This window comes from Penicillium soppii, assembly GCF_028829465.1.
Source record: "Penicillium soppii strain IBT 18220 chromosome Unknown utg000001l, whole genome shotgun sequence".
Lineage (NCBI taxonomy): Eukaryota > Fungi > Ascomycota > Eurotiomycetes > Eurotiales > Aspergillaceae > Penicillium > Penicillium soppii.
The window spans coordinates 1,984,641-2,001,761 of NW_026643231.1; the positions used below are offsets into that span (position 1 = coordinate 1,984,641).

The 17,121-nt window shown below is 47.6% G+C and overlaps 6 protein-coding genes across 6 annotated transcripts; all 6 read left to right on the forward strand.

The window, feature by feature from the left end:
- Nucleotides 1-330: 330 nt before the first annotated feature.
- On the forward strand, nucleotides 331-1,917 carry N7529_000756 (putative C2H2 transcription factor (Con7); the record flags this gene model as incomplete). Its single annotated transcript, XM_057236287.1, has 3 exons — nucleotides 331-966; nucleotides 1,137-1,317; nucleotides 1,565-1,917. 3 exons carry the CDS (start codon nucleotides 331-333, stop codon nucleotides 1,915-1,917), a joined length of 1,170 nt encoding a protein of 389 aa, XP_057103090.1.
- Nucleotides 1,918-5,283: 3,366 nt separating this feature from the next.
- On the forward strand, nucleotides 5,284-7,894 carry N7529_000757 (pentatricopeptide repeat-containing protein; the record flags this gene model as incomplete). Its single annotated transcript, XM_057236288.1, has 2 exons — nucleotides 5,284-6,078; nucleotides 6,167-7,894. 2 exons carry the CDS (start codon nucleotides 5,284-5,286, stop codon nucleotides 7,892-7,894), a joined length of 2,523 nt encoding a protein of 840 aa, XP_057103091.1.
- A 910-nt stretch (nucleotides 7,895-8,804) lies between these two features.
- Nucleotides 8,805-10,488, forward strand: N7529_000758 (putative MFS transporter Seo1; the record flags this gene model as incomplete). Its single annotated transcript, XM_057236289.1, has 5 exons — nucleotides 8,805-8,964; nucleotides 9,014-9,264; nucleotides 9,324-9,357; nucleotides 9,411-10,320; nucleotides 10,374-10,488. The coding sequence occupies 5 exons, from the start codon at nucleotides 8,805-8,807 to the stop codon at nucleotides 10,486-10,488; spliced, it is 1,470 nt and encodes a 489-aa protein (XP_057103092.1).
- Nucleotides 10,489-10,978: 490 nt separating this feature from the next.
- On the forward strand, nucleotides 10,979-12,630 carry N7529_000759 (xenobiotic compound monooxygenase, DszA family; the record flags this gene model as incomplete). Its single annotated transcript, XM_057236290.1, has 4 exons — nucleotides 10,979-11,092; nucleotides 11,141-11,329; nucleotides 11,385-11,632; nucleotides 11,700-12,630. 4 exons carry the CDS (start codon nucleotides 10,979-10,981, stop codon nucleotides 12,628-12,630), a joined length of 1,482 nt encoding a protein of 493 aa, XP_057103093.1.
- A 305-nt stretch (nucleotides 12,631-12,935) lies between these two features.
- On the forward strand, nucleotides 12,936-14,030 carry N7529_000760 (Yip1 domain protein; the record flags this gene model as incomplete). The annotated part of the gene is made up of 4 exons (XM_057236291.1): nucleotides 12,936-13,023; nucleotides 13,095-13,503; nucleotides 13,571-13,720; nucleotides 13,781-14,030. The coding sequence occupies 4 exons, from the start codon at nucleotides 12,936-12,938 to the stop codon at nucleotides 14,028-14,030; spliced, it is 897 nt and encodes a 298-aa protein (XP_057103094.1).
- Nucleotides 14,031-14,746: 716 nt separating this feature from the next.
- N7529_000761 (uncharacterized protein) lies at nucleotides 14,747-16,787 on the forward strand (the record flags this gene model as incomplete). Its single annotated transcript, XM_057236292.1, has 3 exons — nucleotides 14,747-15,787; nucleotides 15,856-16,650; nucleotides 16,716-16,787. The coding sequence occupies 3 exons, from the start codon at nucleotides 14,747-14,749 to the stop codon at nucleotides 16,785-16,787; spliced, it is 1,908 nt and encodes a 635-aa protein (XP_057103095.1).
- Nucleotides 16,788-17,121: the final 334 nt, after the last annotated feature.

Genomic DNA, 17,121 nt, shown 5'->3' on the forward strand with positions numbered 1-17,121 from the left:
TACTTAAGTCTTTTTTTTATCTTTTTTTTATGCGCTTTGACCTTTACAAATTGAATTCACTTTGAATTCACTTTTTCACGTTTTCACTTTGTCAACCATCTTCGATTGTTGAAGGGTCGCATCAGTTCACAAGCCAATTCAATTCAATTCAAAAAATCCCATCAAGGTACGCGATCCCAGATCTAGGTCAGCCACGATTCCAACGTGGCGACCTAGTCTCCCGTCCCTTGCTTGCAACGTGTCGGACCGACTCGTCAATTTTCCCCGAACTTCTCAACTCATCAAGACGCGTCTCCACAGACTCGGCATCCTTGTGTGCAATCGTTTTTTATGGACAACCGGCCCACTTCCGAGTACGCACAGCCAGGTTCGAACCACCAACTTCCGCCTGTCGACGCACCTTCTGAACAAAAACCTGCAGACCACGCTGCTGCTGCTCACTACACCCCGCAACCCGAAGTTCGCCCTACTCCCCATTACACGCCGCAGCCAGAGGTGCGACCCAACATCCCCTCGTCAAATACGCCTCAATCGGACTACGGTCTGAACCCTCCGCCCACCGCCCGCTCGCCCGCATACCAGGACTATCTTCACCGTCCCTCCTACGCTCCCAACTCTCAACCCGGTGGTGGCGCAGGTATGGCCCAAGCAACAAGTCCGTTCAACCAGCCTGCGGGCCCGCGCAGTCCGAACGTTAAGTCTGACGCGCCCGTTCCTATAGATCCTTCTCTTCCGGCAAACAGCCCCACCTACCCTCCTGCCTACTCTCCCTACCAACCTCAGGGGCACGAGATGGCGCAGTACCAGGGCCATCCACCTCCACCTCAGCACATGTATGCGCGTCCGGATTGGCCGCATAGCTATGGACAACAGCATCATGGATTACCGGGACCTTATGCCTCCCCGGCCACAACGGTTGGTCCCCCCTCCCTTGTTCCCGCGACGGCCGAGTCGCGTCCAGGACAAGTATGATTTTTCTGATGATTGAATTCCTGGGAGTATCTTGACAAGCTGAGGCTTGTTCAGGACTCCAGGTATCATTAAAAACTGCTTGTCTTTAACCCCCAATCGCTTGATTGGGGAAATTATTCAATCCATTGGGTTTGGATCAAAGCTGATGATTGCTGGTTGATTAGGTCTACTCATTTGTCCCCATTCCCGGCGCACAGCAGCACAAGCGCCCACGTCGTCGCTACGAGGAAATTGAGCGCATGTACAAGTGTGGATGGAATGGTTGCGAAAAGGCGTATGGTACTTTGAATCACTTGAACGCACACGTGACTATGCAGTCACACGGCGCGAAGCGCACTCCTGAAGGTAGGCCCATCTTTTTCCTTTTGTTTGGTGTCAATGCGACGGAGATATTCAATCTTTTGTCGCAAATGGCTGGATTGGGTTAGCGCCGGCTGCTGGACGCTAGTGAGTTACACTAGATGTCGCGGGGCCCGCAGTAGCGTGGCCACGGCGTGAGGTTAAGTCCTCATCCCTTGCTAGTCCACGCTATACTCATTTTGGCTAACGCTCATTGTTGCCCAAACTCACTGCTGACTTTGTCTCTTTCTAGAATTCAAGGAAATCCGCAAGGAATGGAAAGCTCGCAAGAAGGAAGAAGATGCTCAGCGTAAGGCCGTCGAGGAGCGTGAGCGCGCTGCCGCTCAGGCTGTCCAGGCCAACCAGGTTGAAGCTTCCAACCCCTCTGACCCATCTCACGGTCAGCCACCTGCCTACGGCGGCGGTGTCCGTCCTCAGCTCCCTCCTATCGGATACCAGCCCGCCGACAACCAGGTCTCCAGCCAATACGGTGGACCCCCCGGCAGTGGAATGGTGTACCAGAACAACGGACAGATGGCCTATCCCCCTCCCAACTATCCTCACTCTCCATACCAGAGCGGACCGGGGTACCCGCAACGTGAGTAATGTCGCCATCTCAGGATCGACCCTCTGGACCCTTTTTTCGACAAGGTCACCTCATCCTCACCGGACCTGTCCGCTGATTCAATCGCTACGGCTTCCAGAGACCCAATCCGCCAACTACCAATAATCATGTCCCAATAATCTTCTTTCTGTTATGGACCTTACACGGACGGAACTGCATTTGCTTTTTCTAATCACGATATCCCTCGTCCTTGACTAATGTTCTCGTCTTGGACTCGACTCCCTTCCCCATCCACCCCAAAGTCTTTCGTGCTATGATACCATCCTCTGCGGCTTCTAATTTCGATCTACTACCTAAGAGTAGATTTCCGGCTTTGTTCTATACCTGTGTGTTTCCTTGTGTTAGAGTGCATTCAGCTGAGAGGCTTTTCTTATGTCCTGTTCTCGAAATTTGATGGGTGTATCCTTATCTCCTGCAGTTCTGGCTCCAAGGATGGGGCGGTGGATTCTTTGCATCTGTTTTTCTTTTTATTTTGACAGCATTCTCCCAAAACTGCTTTCCTGGGGGCTTTTTGTTCTAGTTTTGCTTGTCTGTTGTTTCCTTATCTTGTCTCAACTTTGCTCTGTGCAAGTGTTCCCTCCTCTCTTCTACTTAACGTACATTATGCTCTATGGAATTCTTCAATCGGCTCCAAATACCTTGATGGTTCTAATTGTTTTCATATACTTGGTCACATTTGAAATATCTGATTGCAACAGCGAATCAACATGTTTGATCACCCAAGTCCAGGTCTTTTGCTGGATTGATTACAAGTAACTTGATTAAAAGTAACAAGGACCAGGCAAGGGCCAGCTATTTGATTGCCTCGACCGGGGCAAGTAATGTTGAATTTAGAGTAATCCAATCAGCTACGCAAGAGCGTGCTTGTGTCTGATAGGACGCTTTGGGGGAAGTGGAATGACAGCCAGAATGTGTGCATCTCCAAGTCTGTACAAAATACGAAGGTAAAGCCACCTCTGTTGTTATTCGCTGGAATTGACCGTTAATAGTACATTGCATGTACATGGAACCAAGCTGTTTACGGGGGATACTTTCTGTACTAGAGTGCAACGGGGCTAGGGTACATATGTACCTAGGTACCTGTAAGTCATTTCTGGTTTGGTACAAGTCTACCTGGTACACACTAACCCGAAACTAGGAAATCTGTCCACGGGTGGAGACGAGGCTACATAAGCAGTTGTGTGACATGTCACGAATAAGGAATAAGGTAGAAGCTAGAAACGACTAAGAATAACTCTAAAAGCAAAATTACCGGCCTGACCGATGATATCGGTGGCTGATACTAATTCCTCCCCCACGTGCACTTAACTGTACTAGTTAATGTTGGATGCATAATTCTTTTCTTTATCTGCTCTAGTCACACGCAGTATGTGCCTGCTGCAGTGGTTCGTTACTTTCGTTACTCGGCCCGTGTGTGCCGAAATTGCAACCCTAATCATGCTTCTAGTCAGGTATCATAAGTGTTGGGACTTGAAATATCGGGATTGGAATCTAATCGATATACAGGACTTGATTTAGCTGTTTGCGTCCAATTTCTCGACAGAACCTGCTGCTATTCTACAGGGCTGCTGATGCCAATGCATAAGGCACCTGTCTTCCTGGTTCACTGTTGCTAGAGGGCCTTCATATTCTTTGCCGGAAGACTCGGTATCACGCAGGGCTTCAGATCAACAAGTTTTAAGAGTGCCTTTGTTTCCAACTCTTTACCATTGAAACATTTTTTTCCTCTTCCTCTCTCCCTGTCCATAGTTATCCCCAACATAAGCCTAAAAGTGCCCATCAAAGCGGCCCGCCGATGTCTTGCTAAGTATAATGACACGTTGTCGATCATAAAGTACGGAAACACTCCATGTTCATAAGGCTTTCTAGCGGTCTTTTCTTCGGGTATTTTCTTCGGCTTCTTTGAGGTCTCTTGCCAAATTTCTTCTAATCAACATTTATATTATGTGCAATTATCTACATCAACCTTTTGACGAACTACAAAGGATTTATTATTGCATCCCTGGCCTTGAAACAAACGGGGCTAAGTCGATCGCACCTATCACACGAAATCCCCTTTGACCATCATTTGCCATCCAAACGGCTTGTTCGGGAACACAACACAGCTTTTAGTGACTGACATACACTGGTGGATTTGAACTCCGACGACAAAGCCGGAGTCATGACCAACTAGTCCTTCCAGCAAATACAGAAGCGCCAAGTTGTCATAGAGGCCTTCTATCTCTAATCTACAAATGCTAGTCTCGTGTGGGACGCAAGCTGATGCCGAGGATACTCTCCCCTCTTCCCAAGCAGACCCTCTCATGGAACGACGGTCTCAATTGTCACGAAGGGTCATTGTTACCCAGAAAGAAGCCGAGGACACTCCTCAGGAACTTAAATTGGAATTAATTCTTGCCGGAAGCCTGCTACTCGCCAAGAGAAGGAAATTTGTTGTTCACGAAGACCAACCTTGTTAAGGCTTGCCGCCACTTCTATCCAATTTAGGCATTAACATGACTAAATTGGATGCTGCTGGTAAAATTGATGGTTAAGACAATTAATGTCAAAGGACGGATGTGTAGATTGCCAATATCTAATTGATATAATGTACCCGTTTCCTGTGCCCTTTATGCCCTTGAAACATACTTGTACTATTCACAAATAGATAGTATTTGCCAATAAGTTGATAGATCAATTATTCTTGGTTTCCCCTCCTCCTCGTAGATCGGTCAGTTCTAGAAGAAAATTTCAGATGCAAACAAAATAATCTTACGAGATGCAAGAGGTCAGTTGTTTATTCATATTCCGCTGGGAAAGATCAGTCTATGGGTGGGAATCATATGTGAGTCCTTTGCTTCTATTGCGTTTTAATCGTATAGACGAAGTGCTATATAATCGCTTCAAAGATTAATTCGGATTGGTGTGCAATAGGTCAAGCTAATAGTAAGTGCATCGGTGACTTCTTTTTGACCTATCCTGATAGAGGTGATTCATGGTGAGAACGGCAATATTTGTGTGCGTTATAAGCTGTATTTTTGCCACCACGAGTTAATGGTCTAGATAAGACGGGTAAACAAGAACGTTCTCAGCTAGCAAGAGAGAGTTGTTTTGATACACTTGTGGCGGATATGATGAAAGTTGACACCTCAGGCATAAGCACCTGAATTAATAGGGATGGATCTAGTCTAGACCTGATATGGACTAGCGTTGAGTTTCAATCTGCGAAATTATTTCGAGATTCAACCTCCCGGAGGACAGAACAACATATTTTTTTTTCATTCTTTTTGAAATTTCATTCGTTGTCAAGTTTGTGTCTTCATTGCAGCAGACACAATTGACTCTAGTCTGGAGATCACAACCCGGTCATGACCCTCCGGCTCCCGGGGTCGCTCGTCAACAGAGCTTTGCGCAGCCGACTTCTCTCTGCGCAACAACACCGTGCTGCAACTGCGGCCCAACAACTTCCACAGACATGGATCGCATTAAAAAACAGCAGAGCTGCTTCTACCACCTCCGAATGGAATAGACCTCGCCGCCCTGAAGGCTCCGAACGCTCCGAACGCTCCGAACGTCCTAAACGCCCCGAACGCCGCGATCGCAGCGAATATCCTGACAAGCGTGGCCAAAAGCATCTTAAAAATAAGCAGGGCCCTAGGCGGGTATATCAAGATGTGAATACGGCGAGGTCAAAGGACCTACTCATGGCTATCGCGTCGGGTTCGCCTACTGCGCATTACAATAATGACAGCGAGATTGCTGAGAGTGAAGCTCTGGACAAGGATCTCACAGAAAACGATGTCGCGGACGACGATATTTCAGAGAAAGGACTCTCCCAGGACGAGAATCTTGAAGGCAAGGCCACAAAGAGTGAGACTGGCGATAGCGAGACTGTCGAAACCGAAAGATATCGCGGCCCTCCTCAAGGAGGAAGCAAGATCACCCCGAAGATCGTCAATATGGAGTTGAAATGGTTAAATGACCCCCACAAAATGGCGGACCGAATTGCACGTATCTTGCACAGCGGTGATCCAGCCTTGGCGGCGGCGATAGTTCGTGCCGGAACCAAACAGGGAATGAGATGTGATGCTGCTTGGAATCACATCTTGCAGTATTGCATGGATCAAAAGAACCCGCAGGCTGCGTTCAAGTTTTATAATGATGTAAGTCCCCTCCAAGTTTTGTGGCATGGTCACAATCATGCTCAGAGTTGAGTTCCTGAACTGGCATGCTAACATATGTCTCCCTCAGATGAAAAAGCGCGGCAGAAGACCGAGCCCAAGGACATATACTATCATGCTGAAGGGTTTCAGTGCAGCCCCGATGTCATTGGCCCTCGTCAAGACTGCCGCCGCCGTCTATCGTTCGATTGCCTCGCCGAATTCCGGCGTCAAGCTTGATATCATTCACACAAATGCGATGCTTACAGTTTGTCATCGTCATGGTGATATGGACCGACTGTGGAAGATTGCCGGTGAGCTGCCCGAGGAAGGACACGGGGCCGCCGACGCTACCACATACACCATCATCTTGACCGCTGTGCAATTTGCGGCCCGCAGAGACATCCAAAGCATGTCTCCTGATCAGATTGAAAAAATTCTGGAGCGGAAATCTCAGGCCATCACCGAAGGCAAACGGATTTGGGCGGATGTTATCTATCGGTGGAAGAATCAAACATTGGAAATCGACAATGACCTTGTGAACGGCATGGCAAGCTTGCTTTTGGACGGTGCTAGTGATATTGATTGCTACAATGTTATGGAATTGTACAAGCAAACCATGGGCATTCCTATCTTGCAAAAACGGCCCACCGAGAATTCGAAAACAACCCGTCGCAGGATCACTCATGAGGAAAACCAGTCCATTGAAGTGTCTGAGTCTAAGCGGCAACAAGCTATGGAAGATGTTCCGTTTGTGGATGAAAACAACCAACCACTGGAGGCAACAAAGCCGGCCGAGGAAGACGAACAATTTGTCGAAGAGGTGGCGAAGGTCGAGGAGGAACCAGAAGAGGAGGAGTCATTTGAAGACCTTTTCAAGCCCGTGGTTCCAGAGGTGGAGGAGCTAGCATTCCTCCGACCCAACAGCAAAGAACTGACACTTCTGTTGGATGCGTGCTTTACCATGACTCAAGGAACTGAAGGTGGCCTTGCCTACTGGAAACACTTGACAATGGATGACACCCACTATCGAATTAAGCCCGACACTTTCACGTACATCCAATATTTCCGTCTGCTCCGCATCTCCCGGTCCAGCAAAATCAGTGTTAAAACCATGAAGGAGCAAATGGTTCCTTCCGGCCAAGCAACTGGAACAGCATTTCACGTTGCTCTCAGCGTCTGTCGCCGTGATCGCCGCAACCACTCAATGCTTTTACACGCAAATGAGCTGATTTCTCTTATGGACAAAGCGTTGATTCTACCAGACATTCGCGTCCTGGACGGCTACCTTGAAACAATCCAAATTCTTTCCACCAACCCAGCCGTTCTTCTGAACCTGAGAGGCCTCGGTACAGACGAGGACTCGAAAGGCCGCAGACTGCAAGACCTTGGAAGGAAACTTCAAGCGAAGCTGCGGCTTACTGCCCTCACCACGTTGCGTCCCTATGTCGCTCAGCTCCACGAGGCAATGGAGAACGGCAGACCCGAGTCAAAAACTCGATGGAGTGCCATCCAAAACCAACTTTCTGATTCCGCCTCTGCTCCAGCGGCCGTGAAGTTCATGTCGCGGGTTCGTCTGGTTGTCGACGATACACTGAAGGACGATTATAAGGCGTTCATTTCAAAGGCGGAGCGCAAGTCTCTGGAAGCTGAATCGCAGATGCTGAAGAAATACTCCGACAGGCAGGTCATTGAACACTTCAAGAACAAGATTGTCTACCCTACGTCTGATCAGAAGGAGGAGGCTAGGGAGCGTATCGCCAAGTACAGGGAAGAGTTCCGTTTTGGAAATATGAGTGAGTTGGATCCACAGCCTTAGACCAGAATGTGGATCCTCTACAGCAGTAGGCAAAGGCTGAGGCCTAAGTCTTTGATCTGTAGTTTCGAAGATCGAGTGAGGTCTCGATTGTATAATGCTTGTATATCACATATCTTCGGGAGTTATAGATGGCGTTGCATATTTGCATCATGTACATAATACCATAGGTACATTCTCTACTATTATATAAAAGATTAAAATACATATGAAGGTACATTTGAAAGGATTGATACACCCGCACCCCCCTGCTTCAACTTTCAGACATCATCATATTTCTGCTATACTTTATTTCTAAAGGTATGAATTCTAGCTTACATAGTAGAAAGATGCATCTTCCTTATCAGAATTTGATAATTAAGTACTTTTCTCTGTAATTCATTGACTTCTATTCCTATATAACCTTCCTTTCTTCATTTCTTCATAAAGCACCCTTAACTTCAGTTCCTACCTCGCTTATATCCGCAGAATTAAAGGTTAATTCCGTCGATCTGACTAGTAGTTATGGTAGTAGACTTGGCTCGGTGGACGAGTTTGGGTTGGGCTTCGGAATCCTAGTCTGATAGATATGCAAGGCCTAGGGAGGCTATATTGATAGGTAAATAACGATAACAATATGGAGAAGACGCGAAGAAAATAGTGTAGAAAACGGTATAGGAAAGGTACAGAAAACTATGTGGAAATTGGTGTAGAAAATGTTTAATCCTCGTCTCATTTGTCGCAATATGTGTAAGAGCTAGTTTTCAGCACGCAATCACCGTCTCCAGTGGCATCTTGCATCTTGGCTCAACATCCTAAAACATACAGTATACTTCTCGGCTGATCACCGAGCGCTATATATATATGGTTATAACTAAAGTCTCCTATAAATGGTTTCGTAATTCCTGTTTATCGGGAACCAGAACACGCAAAGATGGCCCTTCCCCAACAACGGCGGAAATGGTGGAAGCTGCAATGGTTTGCAGACCAGGACACCAAAGAAGAAAGAAAGCTCATCCTCAAGCTGGACTTACTGATTGTTCCTTATGCTTTCCTTGCATACTGGACTAAATACATCGACCAGGCCAATATCAGTAAGAAGGCCCTCCGACAAGGTATTGAGTCAATTCTAACAATATTTAGACAATGCCTATGTCTCTGGCCTTAAGGATGACCTGGGTCTACATGGAAACGAGCTTGTTCAGCTGCAAACAATGTACACTATAGGAGCAGTGGTTGGCCAGCTTCCTTTTATCTTCCTCTTCACCAAACTTCCTATGTCCTGGATGATTCCTTTTATGGATGTTGCGTGGGGAATCTTCACGTTGGTGCAGTATCGGGCAAATTCTTATGCAGAGCTTGCTGCATATCGCTTCCTTGTGGGTTGGTTCGAAGTAAGTATCCAACCAAGTCTTCCATTGGTGAGGAATCAAAGTATACTAACAGGTACCAGGCGGGTTTCTTCCCGGGAATGCATTACATATTTGGTAATTATTCACTTGATTTCCATCTTGAGATGTTCCAAGCTCATACATTCTAGGCTCATGGTACCGCAGCGACGAAATTGCCCGTCGAGGAGGATGCTTTTACGTCGGTCTGACCTTCGGCACTTTAACAGCCAGTCTAATCCAAGCGGGCGCCTCAAGCCGATTGGACGGCGTCAACGGACTCGCAGGATGGCGCTGGATGTACATCATTTGCGCAATTATTACACTTCCAGTTGCAATCCTCGGCTACTTCATTCTCCCCGGTTCACCTGACAAGCCGAACAAATTCGTGTTGAAAGAGAAAGACGTCCAGCTCGCCAAAGCCCGATTAGCGCGAGTCGCACACGAAACGAAAGAGAGTACCCTCTCTTGGCGCACAGTGCTCAGAGTTGGCAGTAATTGGAAGTTCTGGGCCCTCCTTCTACTGGACATCTTCTTCTGGAACGCATGTCTGAATACCAATGCCGGTGGATACCAGCTGTGGCTCAAGAGTCTGGATAAATATCCCACTAGTCGTTTGAATGAGTTGGCTGCTATCTCCCCTGCTCTGGGTATATTCTACACACTGTTCATCTGCTTTTCGTCAGACCTACTATTTGGGCCTGCTTGGGCGATTACGATTGCTCATATATGGAACATCGTCGGGCTGATAATTCTTGTCGTTTGGGAACTCTCAGAGTCAACTCTATGGTTTGCTTTCCTGACTACATATTCTTCCGTTGCAATGTCCAGTGTTCTCTATGGCTGGATCAATAGCCAGCTCCGAGCCTCTCCAGTTGAGCGTGCCCTGACACTGATCATTGTCAATACAATTGCCCAGTCCACCACGGCATGGACCCCTCTTTTGGTATTCAAAACTGTCGAGGGCCCGCGATTTACAAAGGGCTACTCCTTTGTTCTTGCCAACGCTATATGCTTGATTCTGCTCGCGCATGTGATTCAATACTTCATTTCACGAGAAGAGTGAGTCCTCACCATGTTTATACCGTAAGGATGATCTAACAATTCTGATTTAGGAAGAATATGTCAAACCGGGAGAGCCTTTCCGATTCAGAAAGCGCAGGTGTTGCGAGTAGCTTCGAACCGGGTGTTCAAAGCGATACGCTGCAAGGGAAAGTTGATACTCATTGATAAAATGATGCACTAGGTAGATAAAGGCCATGTCTGGATATAGATCTTAAGAGATATTATAAATTGGCATTGTCATTGATTAAACTATCATCAATAGAATTCTTCAAGTGCTCTATAGTATGAAAGTGTCACGCAACCTGACAGCTAATGATGAGATACATCATTTCGCTCACTTCTCTTGAATATGTAAACATTTATTACCATAGCTTTAATCCACAATGCGCCAAGATTGGCGAATGTTTCATATACCGCACGACATATGCTTTACTACCTTCTTGAAGAAGAAAGAATGAGCGTTCGGAGGTTTTCCGTTCCCCTCACATTATCGATGGCGTGAGATATACGTGCGATGTGCGAATATTAGATGACGCGGGGGAAATACAAATCCCTCCGAGAGGGACATTGTTCCTTTTTTTGTCTTTTTATAGAAGTTCCAATTGTCTTTTCTAAGATTCTGTGAGTTCAAAAGCGCAGATAGATTTACATGATCATGGGAGACACCAATTCAGCAAGCCAGAACGGCTCTGCCGATGGCAAGAAGCAAATTTTACTCAATGCTTTTGATATGTCGACAGTGGGACACTTGTCCCCTGGTCAATGGAGGGTTAGTCCAATGATCAAGGTTGTAGAGTGTATGCTAATCACTACATAGAACCCCAAAGACAAGTCCGCGACCAAGCGAACACTGGACTATTGGGTAGAGCTAGCGAAGCTGTTGGAGCGCGGAGGTATCAATGCATTGTTCCTGGCGGATACAACGGGAGGTCATGATACCTATGAGGGCAAAGTGGATGAGTGTATTCGTCGTGCAGCGCAATGGCCGGTGACAGACCCGACTATTGTAAGTGTGACTACGAAGCATTGGCTCGGAGGGTTTTCTGACTCAAGAGGTATAGCCAATTTCTGCAATGGCTGCTGTGACCAAGAATCTGGCGTTTGGAATCACTGCCTCTACTTCATTTGAACAACCTTTTCTGTTGGCCAAGCGCTTTTCCACCTTAGATCATTTGACCAATGGTCGCCTGGGTTGGAACATCGTGACCTCATATAAGAAGGCGGCCTTCAAAGCCATTGGACTGGATACTCCAATTGAGCATGATGAACGGTACCGCCAGGCAGATGAGTACTTGAGGGTTCTTTATAAGTAGGTTGCACGAAAGCTTCCCGCCTAAACCAGTTCTTCACATTGACTTGTCGGTTGCTGCCATTAGACTCTGGGAGGGTTCCTGGGCCCCCGATGCGCTGTCGCCTGACCCTGAAGCGGACTCATACATCAATCCAGACAAAGTCCGCCAAATCAACCACAAGGGCAAGTACTTTGCGTTGAACACACGGCACATCGTCGATCCCTCTCCGCAGCGAACACCATTCCTATTCCAGGCAGGAACATCGCCTGCAGGGTCAGATTTTGCTGCGACTCATGCAGAGGCTATTTTTGTGTCCTCCCATTCGCCAGAGGTGTTGCGCCCTAAGATCGCACACATCCGCAAGCTAGCCGCAGAGCGAGGCCGTGATCCTCAGTCCATCAAATTCTTCGGCACGTTCACACCTATTGTGGGCGAGACTGACGAAGAGGCGTGGGCCAAGTACGAGGAGCTGAAGAAGTATGCTTCGGTCATTGGAGGCTTAGTCCTTTTCAGCGGATGGACAGGCATCGATATTTCTAAGATCCCATTGGACCAGGATCTTACAGCTGCAGACTCCTTAGAAGCAGGTAAGGTGACCAGCTTGCTTGACTCGTTACTCAAGACTAGCAAAGATATTCCTCGCTGGACGCCTCGCATTGTTGCCGAGAAGGCTGCAATAGGTGGTCTTGGCCCCGTTTCGATCGGAAGTCCTGCTACTGTGGCCGATGAAATGGAACGTTGGATTCGAGAGGCAGATCTTGATGGTTTCAATGTTGCCTATGTCACCACGCCAGGTACCTTTGAGGATGTGGTGGACTTGCTCATTCCAGAGCTGAGACAACGTGGTCTATACCCAGAGCTTCCAGATCCTTCAGAACCATCTCTTACTGCACGGGAGAAGGTGTTTGGCAAGGGCCAAAAAGAGCTTAGGGCTGACCATGAGGGAAGCAAGTACAAATATGATGTTTATCAGGAAGAAGAGCCGTATGTTGACGGTACAAAGGCAGATGCATGATTCTTAGCTCGAGAATAATTGAATGAAATCTCAACTTGCAAAACAGAGAAAAATAAAATTAGAAAACACGAAGCCGAATGTATGTATATATCTATAGATGTTCTGCATGGAACGTGCCTGAACAGCTGGGCGGTGACCTCAAGGGCGGTGACCCCGGGGCCTCGTAATGCCACTCTAGCCTTGGGACAGCTCGTTTCAACTTGTATTTCATATTTGACCTGGTAAAATTTGCCTGCCCAAAGGAATAAGGGACGCGATACTCTTGCGTTAGTATCTGGCACTATTAAAAACATACTAAACCGAACATGGCCACTGTACACCACGGCCAGCCCCATGGGGAGCCCCGTGATGACGACTCCCTCTTTGGTGATGATCTGATTGAAGCTGATGATGGTGAGTACTTTTTCCTATTTATTAATCTCTTAAAGAGCTCTAGTCAGGTCTCTAATATGATCTTACACTAGCCATCGACGCTGATGACCCTCTGCGCGACACCTCTGACACGGCCCCTCTACGAGGCAACATCCAATCCGATTCAGGCAGCCGAGGCAATACTTCGGGCTATGGCAACTACTTGTCATCCTCTATTGGTGGTGAAGATCGCCGCGCCACACAAAACACTATCGATGAGAGTGTGTGGGACACATTGTCACGCGATCTAGTTGCCGTGTGGGAGAAGATGCGCCAGGTGCTCTGGCCAAAGTATCTCCTTGGAGGAATGCTTCAGCGCGGAGGAAGTGGTATCGCTGATGCTGAACAAGGTGGAATGTCAGGATTCGGTCGTAACATTCGAGGACTCGTCGGCCGCTGGCCGGATGCCGATGTGGTCTTGCAGAGTGGGATGAGCGATGGGCTGCGGGACTGGGATCTCTGGTATGAAATGCGCTGTATATTTCTGCACTGGCAGGTTGACTAACCCTTGTGTTTTTTTTTTCTTTAGGGGACCGCTTGTGTTTTGTCTTGTCCTAAGTTTGTTCCTGTCTATCGCAAAGGGTGACCAATCATCAGTGGTATTTTCCGGTGTCTTCTGTATTGTTTGGATTGGAGAGGCAGCTGTGACCCTCCAGATCAAGCTTCTTGGTGGCAAGATGTAAGACATTACCATAGCCTCTTACAACATTATTGTGATTTACTGACATGGTCGTCCTAGCTCTTTCTTCCAGTCGATTTGCATAATCGGTTATACACTATTCCCCTTGGTCATTGCAGCAATGCTGAGTGCATTGGGACTTCCTACAATTGCACGGATACCGGTTTATCTCGTATTGGTGGCATGGTCTCTAGCAGCAGGAGTGAGCATCTTAGGAGGCTCTGGAGTGGTTCGAAACCGAGTTGGCATTGCAGTTTACCCATTGTTTGTGTTCTACATTGCAATTGGGTGTCTCTGTTTCATCAGTTAAAAGCTCTGACGCTCTGCTATTGAGCATGAGTTGAGAACATGTGCTTATCACATCAATAGGCTGCATTGAAAGGTCTCAACAAAGAGGCACTGTATTAGAATTGATGTGAATACGGGTATATTCACAATTGAATTGATTTTTAAGTGTAATGTTCTGATTTTTAGCAATAGTCATTTTGAATGAGAGCCCATTGTATCTATAACTGCATGTGCCTCTTCAATACGCCGTTTGTTGGCCCCGCACCCGGCGGTCAAAGTTATAAGGACCGGCAAGCTAGATTTCCTCCCATCTTCTACCTTTTCACCTCTTTTCTTTACCTTGTTTCTCTGTTCGCAAAGCCTCGTTCGCAAAAGCTTCATATTCTTCTTCGATTCGGCTGGTCCAAATCGACTGACATCATCACTGTGATCCTCGTGGTTCAATACCCCCAAATCCCCTTTTCAAGATATCTGGTAATTAGTTGTACCTGTGACAAATTTGTCTTCAGTTTAACTATTCAGTAATATTCAAGTCTTCAAGCCATGACTTCTGCTGCACGTGAGCAGAGCCCCTCGGCTGGTATGTCATCATTGTTTGGGCGCAAAGTCTCAAAATTTCCCCACGTTGAAACAGTTTTGCTAACAATTACAAGCTCCGGCAACCGAGCCAAAGATGGAGAAGGAAGAAGGTGAGTAAAAATCAATTGTTTGGTCTTTGTTCCTGTGATTTCCTCTTTGATGCTGCTATTTGCACACTTCCTTTGTGTCTCGGAGCTTCTTTCCAACCGTTCATGGGAGCTGACATTGTTTTCAGTGACCGCGCAGTCACCACCCTCCGACAACGACGGCGGCGAACGCCCCATGCGCCAGCAGCTCAAGAATACCAACATCGACTCTGTCAATAGCTCCGCCCAAATCAGTCGAAAGCGCTCACTCGAAGACGCCGATGCGGCCGCCGACGAACATCCCACGAAGCGATCGCGAGAGGGAACCCCGGAACCCACCTCTCAGACTGCTCCCGCCAGCGAGGAACCTGTTGCTTCCACCACCCAAGAAACCGAAAATGGCCCTACTGTGAGTGAATCTGAGCTTGCCGATTATGAATCCGATCCACCTGAAACCCCACTGGAATCCGACACCCAACCTCACATGCAAAGCCCCTCTGGAACAAGCAACCGGAACGCCGATGGAAAATGGTCTTGTGCGCCGATCTCCACGAATGTCTCTCTCCCTTTGGAGGTTGCAATCACAATTACCTGTGCCGGGGTGCAGACCACCCGGCACTTGTCAATTCCACTAGAAGTCAAGATCGATCTTCCCTCGGTTGAAACAGTGCGTGCTGCTTCCTCTGTGTCTGGAGAAGCCAAGAGCCACATTTCTATTCCCTCGGGCTCGTCCTCTGCCTCTGTTCCATCCGAAAAAGGATATTCCCAATATTTCCAACGCGATCCTGACAACGCTCGCGAGCCTGATGTTCCTCGTGCTTCTTCCTACCCACACGTTCCTCCCTACCCCCAGGTTTCTCCCTACCCTCGTGCCTCTTCCTACCCTCAAGTTTCTGCCTACCCTCAAAATTCTGCCCACCCTCAGGCTTCTCTATACCGTCGTGCTCCCCAATACCCCAGTCCTGCAAATTACAAGACCGTTCCCGCATATTCCAGCGCTGCGAGTTACAGGCACGATTCTGACAACAAGACCCAACAGAAGCCCCCCATTTCGGACGACAAAACCCAGGATAAGGCTTTGAACACCTCGAAGAAAGAGCCGAGCACGGATCAGGTGAGTTTGCTTCTTCAATATCTCTATCTTTTCTCCAATTTCCCAATTAACAGTCTTAATTGGAACAGGCTTTCACCGCGAGTGCCTTCGGAAAAGCTTCTGCTGGCTCACCATTTGCTTTGAATAACGCAAACTCGGCCGCTTCGCCTTTCGCAACAAGCAAGTTAAACTCCACCGCTTCACCTTTCGCAAGCTCCGCTTTCAATGCCACCTCTGCCACCTCGCCTTTCGCCCTCGGCGGTGCTTCGACTTCCGGGTTTGGGTCTCTTGGATCTGGTACGTCTTCATTTGGCAGCGCATTCGCCGCCAAGACTGGCAAAGTCACGAGTTTCGCATCTCCCGATGCCCCTGCTACCTTCGGTGATTCCAAATCCAAGAGCAAGGTACTTGGTGCCACCAAATCCGACAATGAAGAAAGTGACAACGAATCAGAAGCTGAGCCCAACGACACCTTTGTGGCTGAGAAGACAGATGAGCGTTTCCACGAAAAAACTGGTATGGACCCCCGGATCTCCCCTCCCTCCGTCCCTGATTTGACGAGTCGCTCACCTGAACCCCCAGTGGAAACCGGCGAGGAAAACGAGACCAACAAGTTCTCCGCCAAGGGTAAACTTTACTACTTTGACGACAAAAAGTGGAAGGAGCGTGGCTCTGGTACCTTCAAGGTCAACACAAAGACAGATTCGGATGGAAATATTTCCGGCCGCATGATCATGCGCGCGGACGGTGCCCTACGTGTCATGTTGAACACTGCCATCTTCAAGGACATGCACCATGGAGACACGCTCGGTAAAAGACCAACCACGAAGGACATCCACTTGGCCAGCAACGAAGAGGGCAAGATCGGACATCTGCTTCTCCGTGTAAGCTTACTCTCGATTTCTCTTTTCCATATTTTCTTCGAAATGATGCTAATAAATGTACACAGCTCGGCAATGAAGATCAAGCCGCTGGGCTATACGATGTTCTTGAGGATATTCTAAAGGATTTGAAGAAGTAATCAAGTGAGAAGATATTAAATGCTAAAGAAGAGAAAACAAAAAAGACAAAAAAAAGGTTACACTGGAGATCGGAGATGGATCATGATGTGGGCGGCTGGAGTTTTTATTGTTGCATTGTTGCGAGGATGCGACAGCCCATCTTCTTATTCTTGTGATTAGCGATCCTCAATACATATGTTTGATTACTGTAACCTCTTCCTCAAAGATCCTAAAATGGATCTCCCACTGATTCATTGACTAGGAGCTGTGGTGAGTAGCCATGGATAGATCTGGACAACTGCATCATGATAGTCAAAAGCAGTCTATGAGATCAGATCGAGCTTGTAGAGCAGT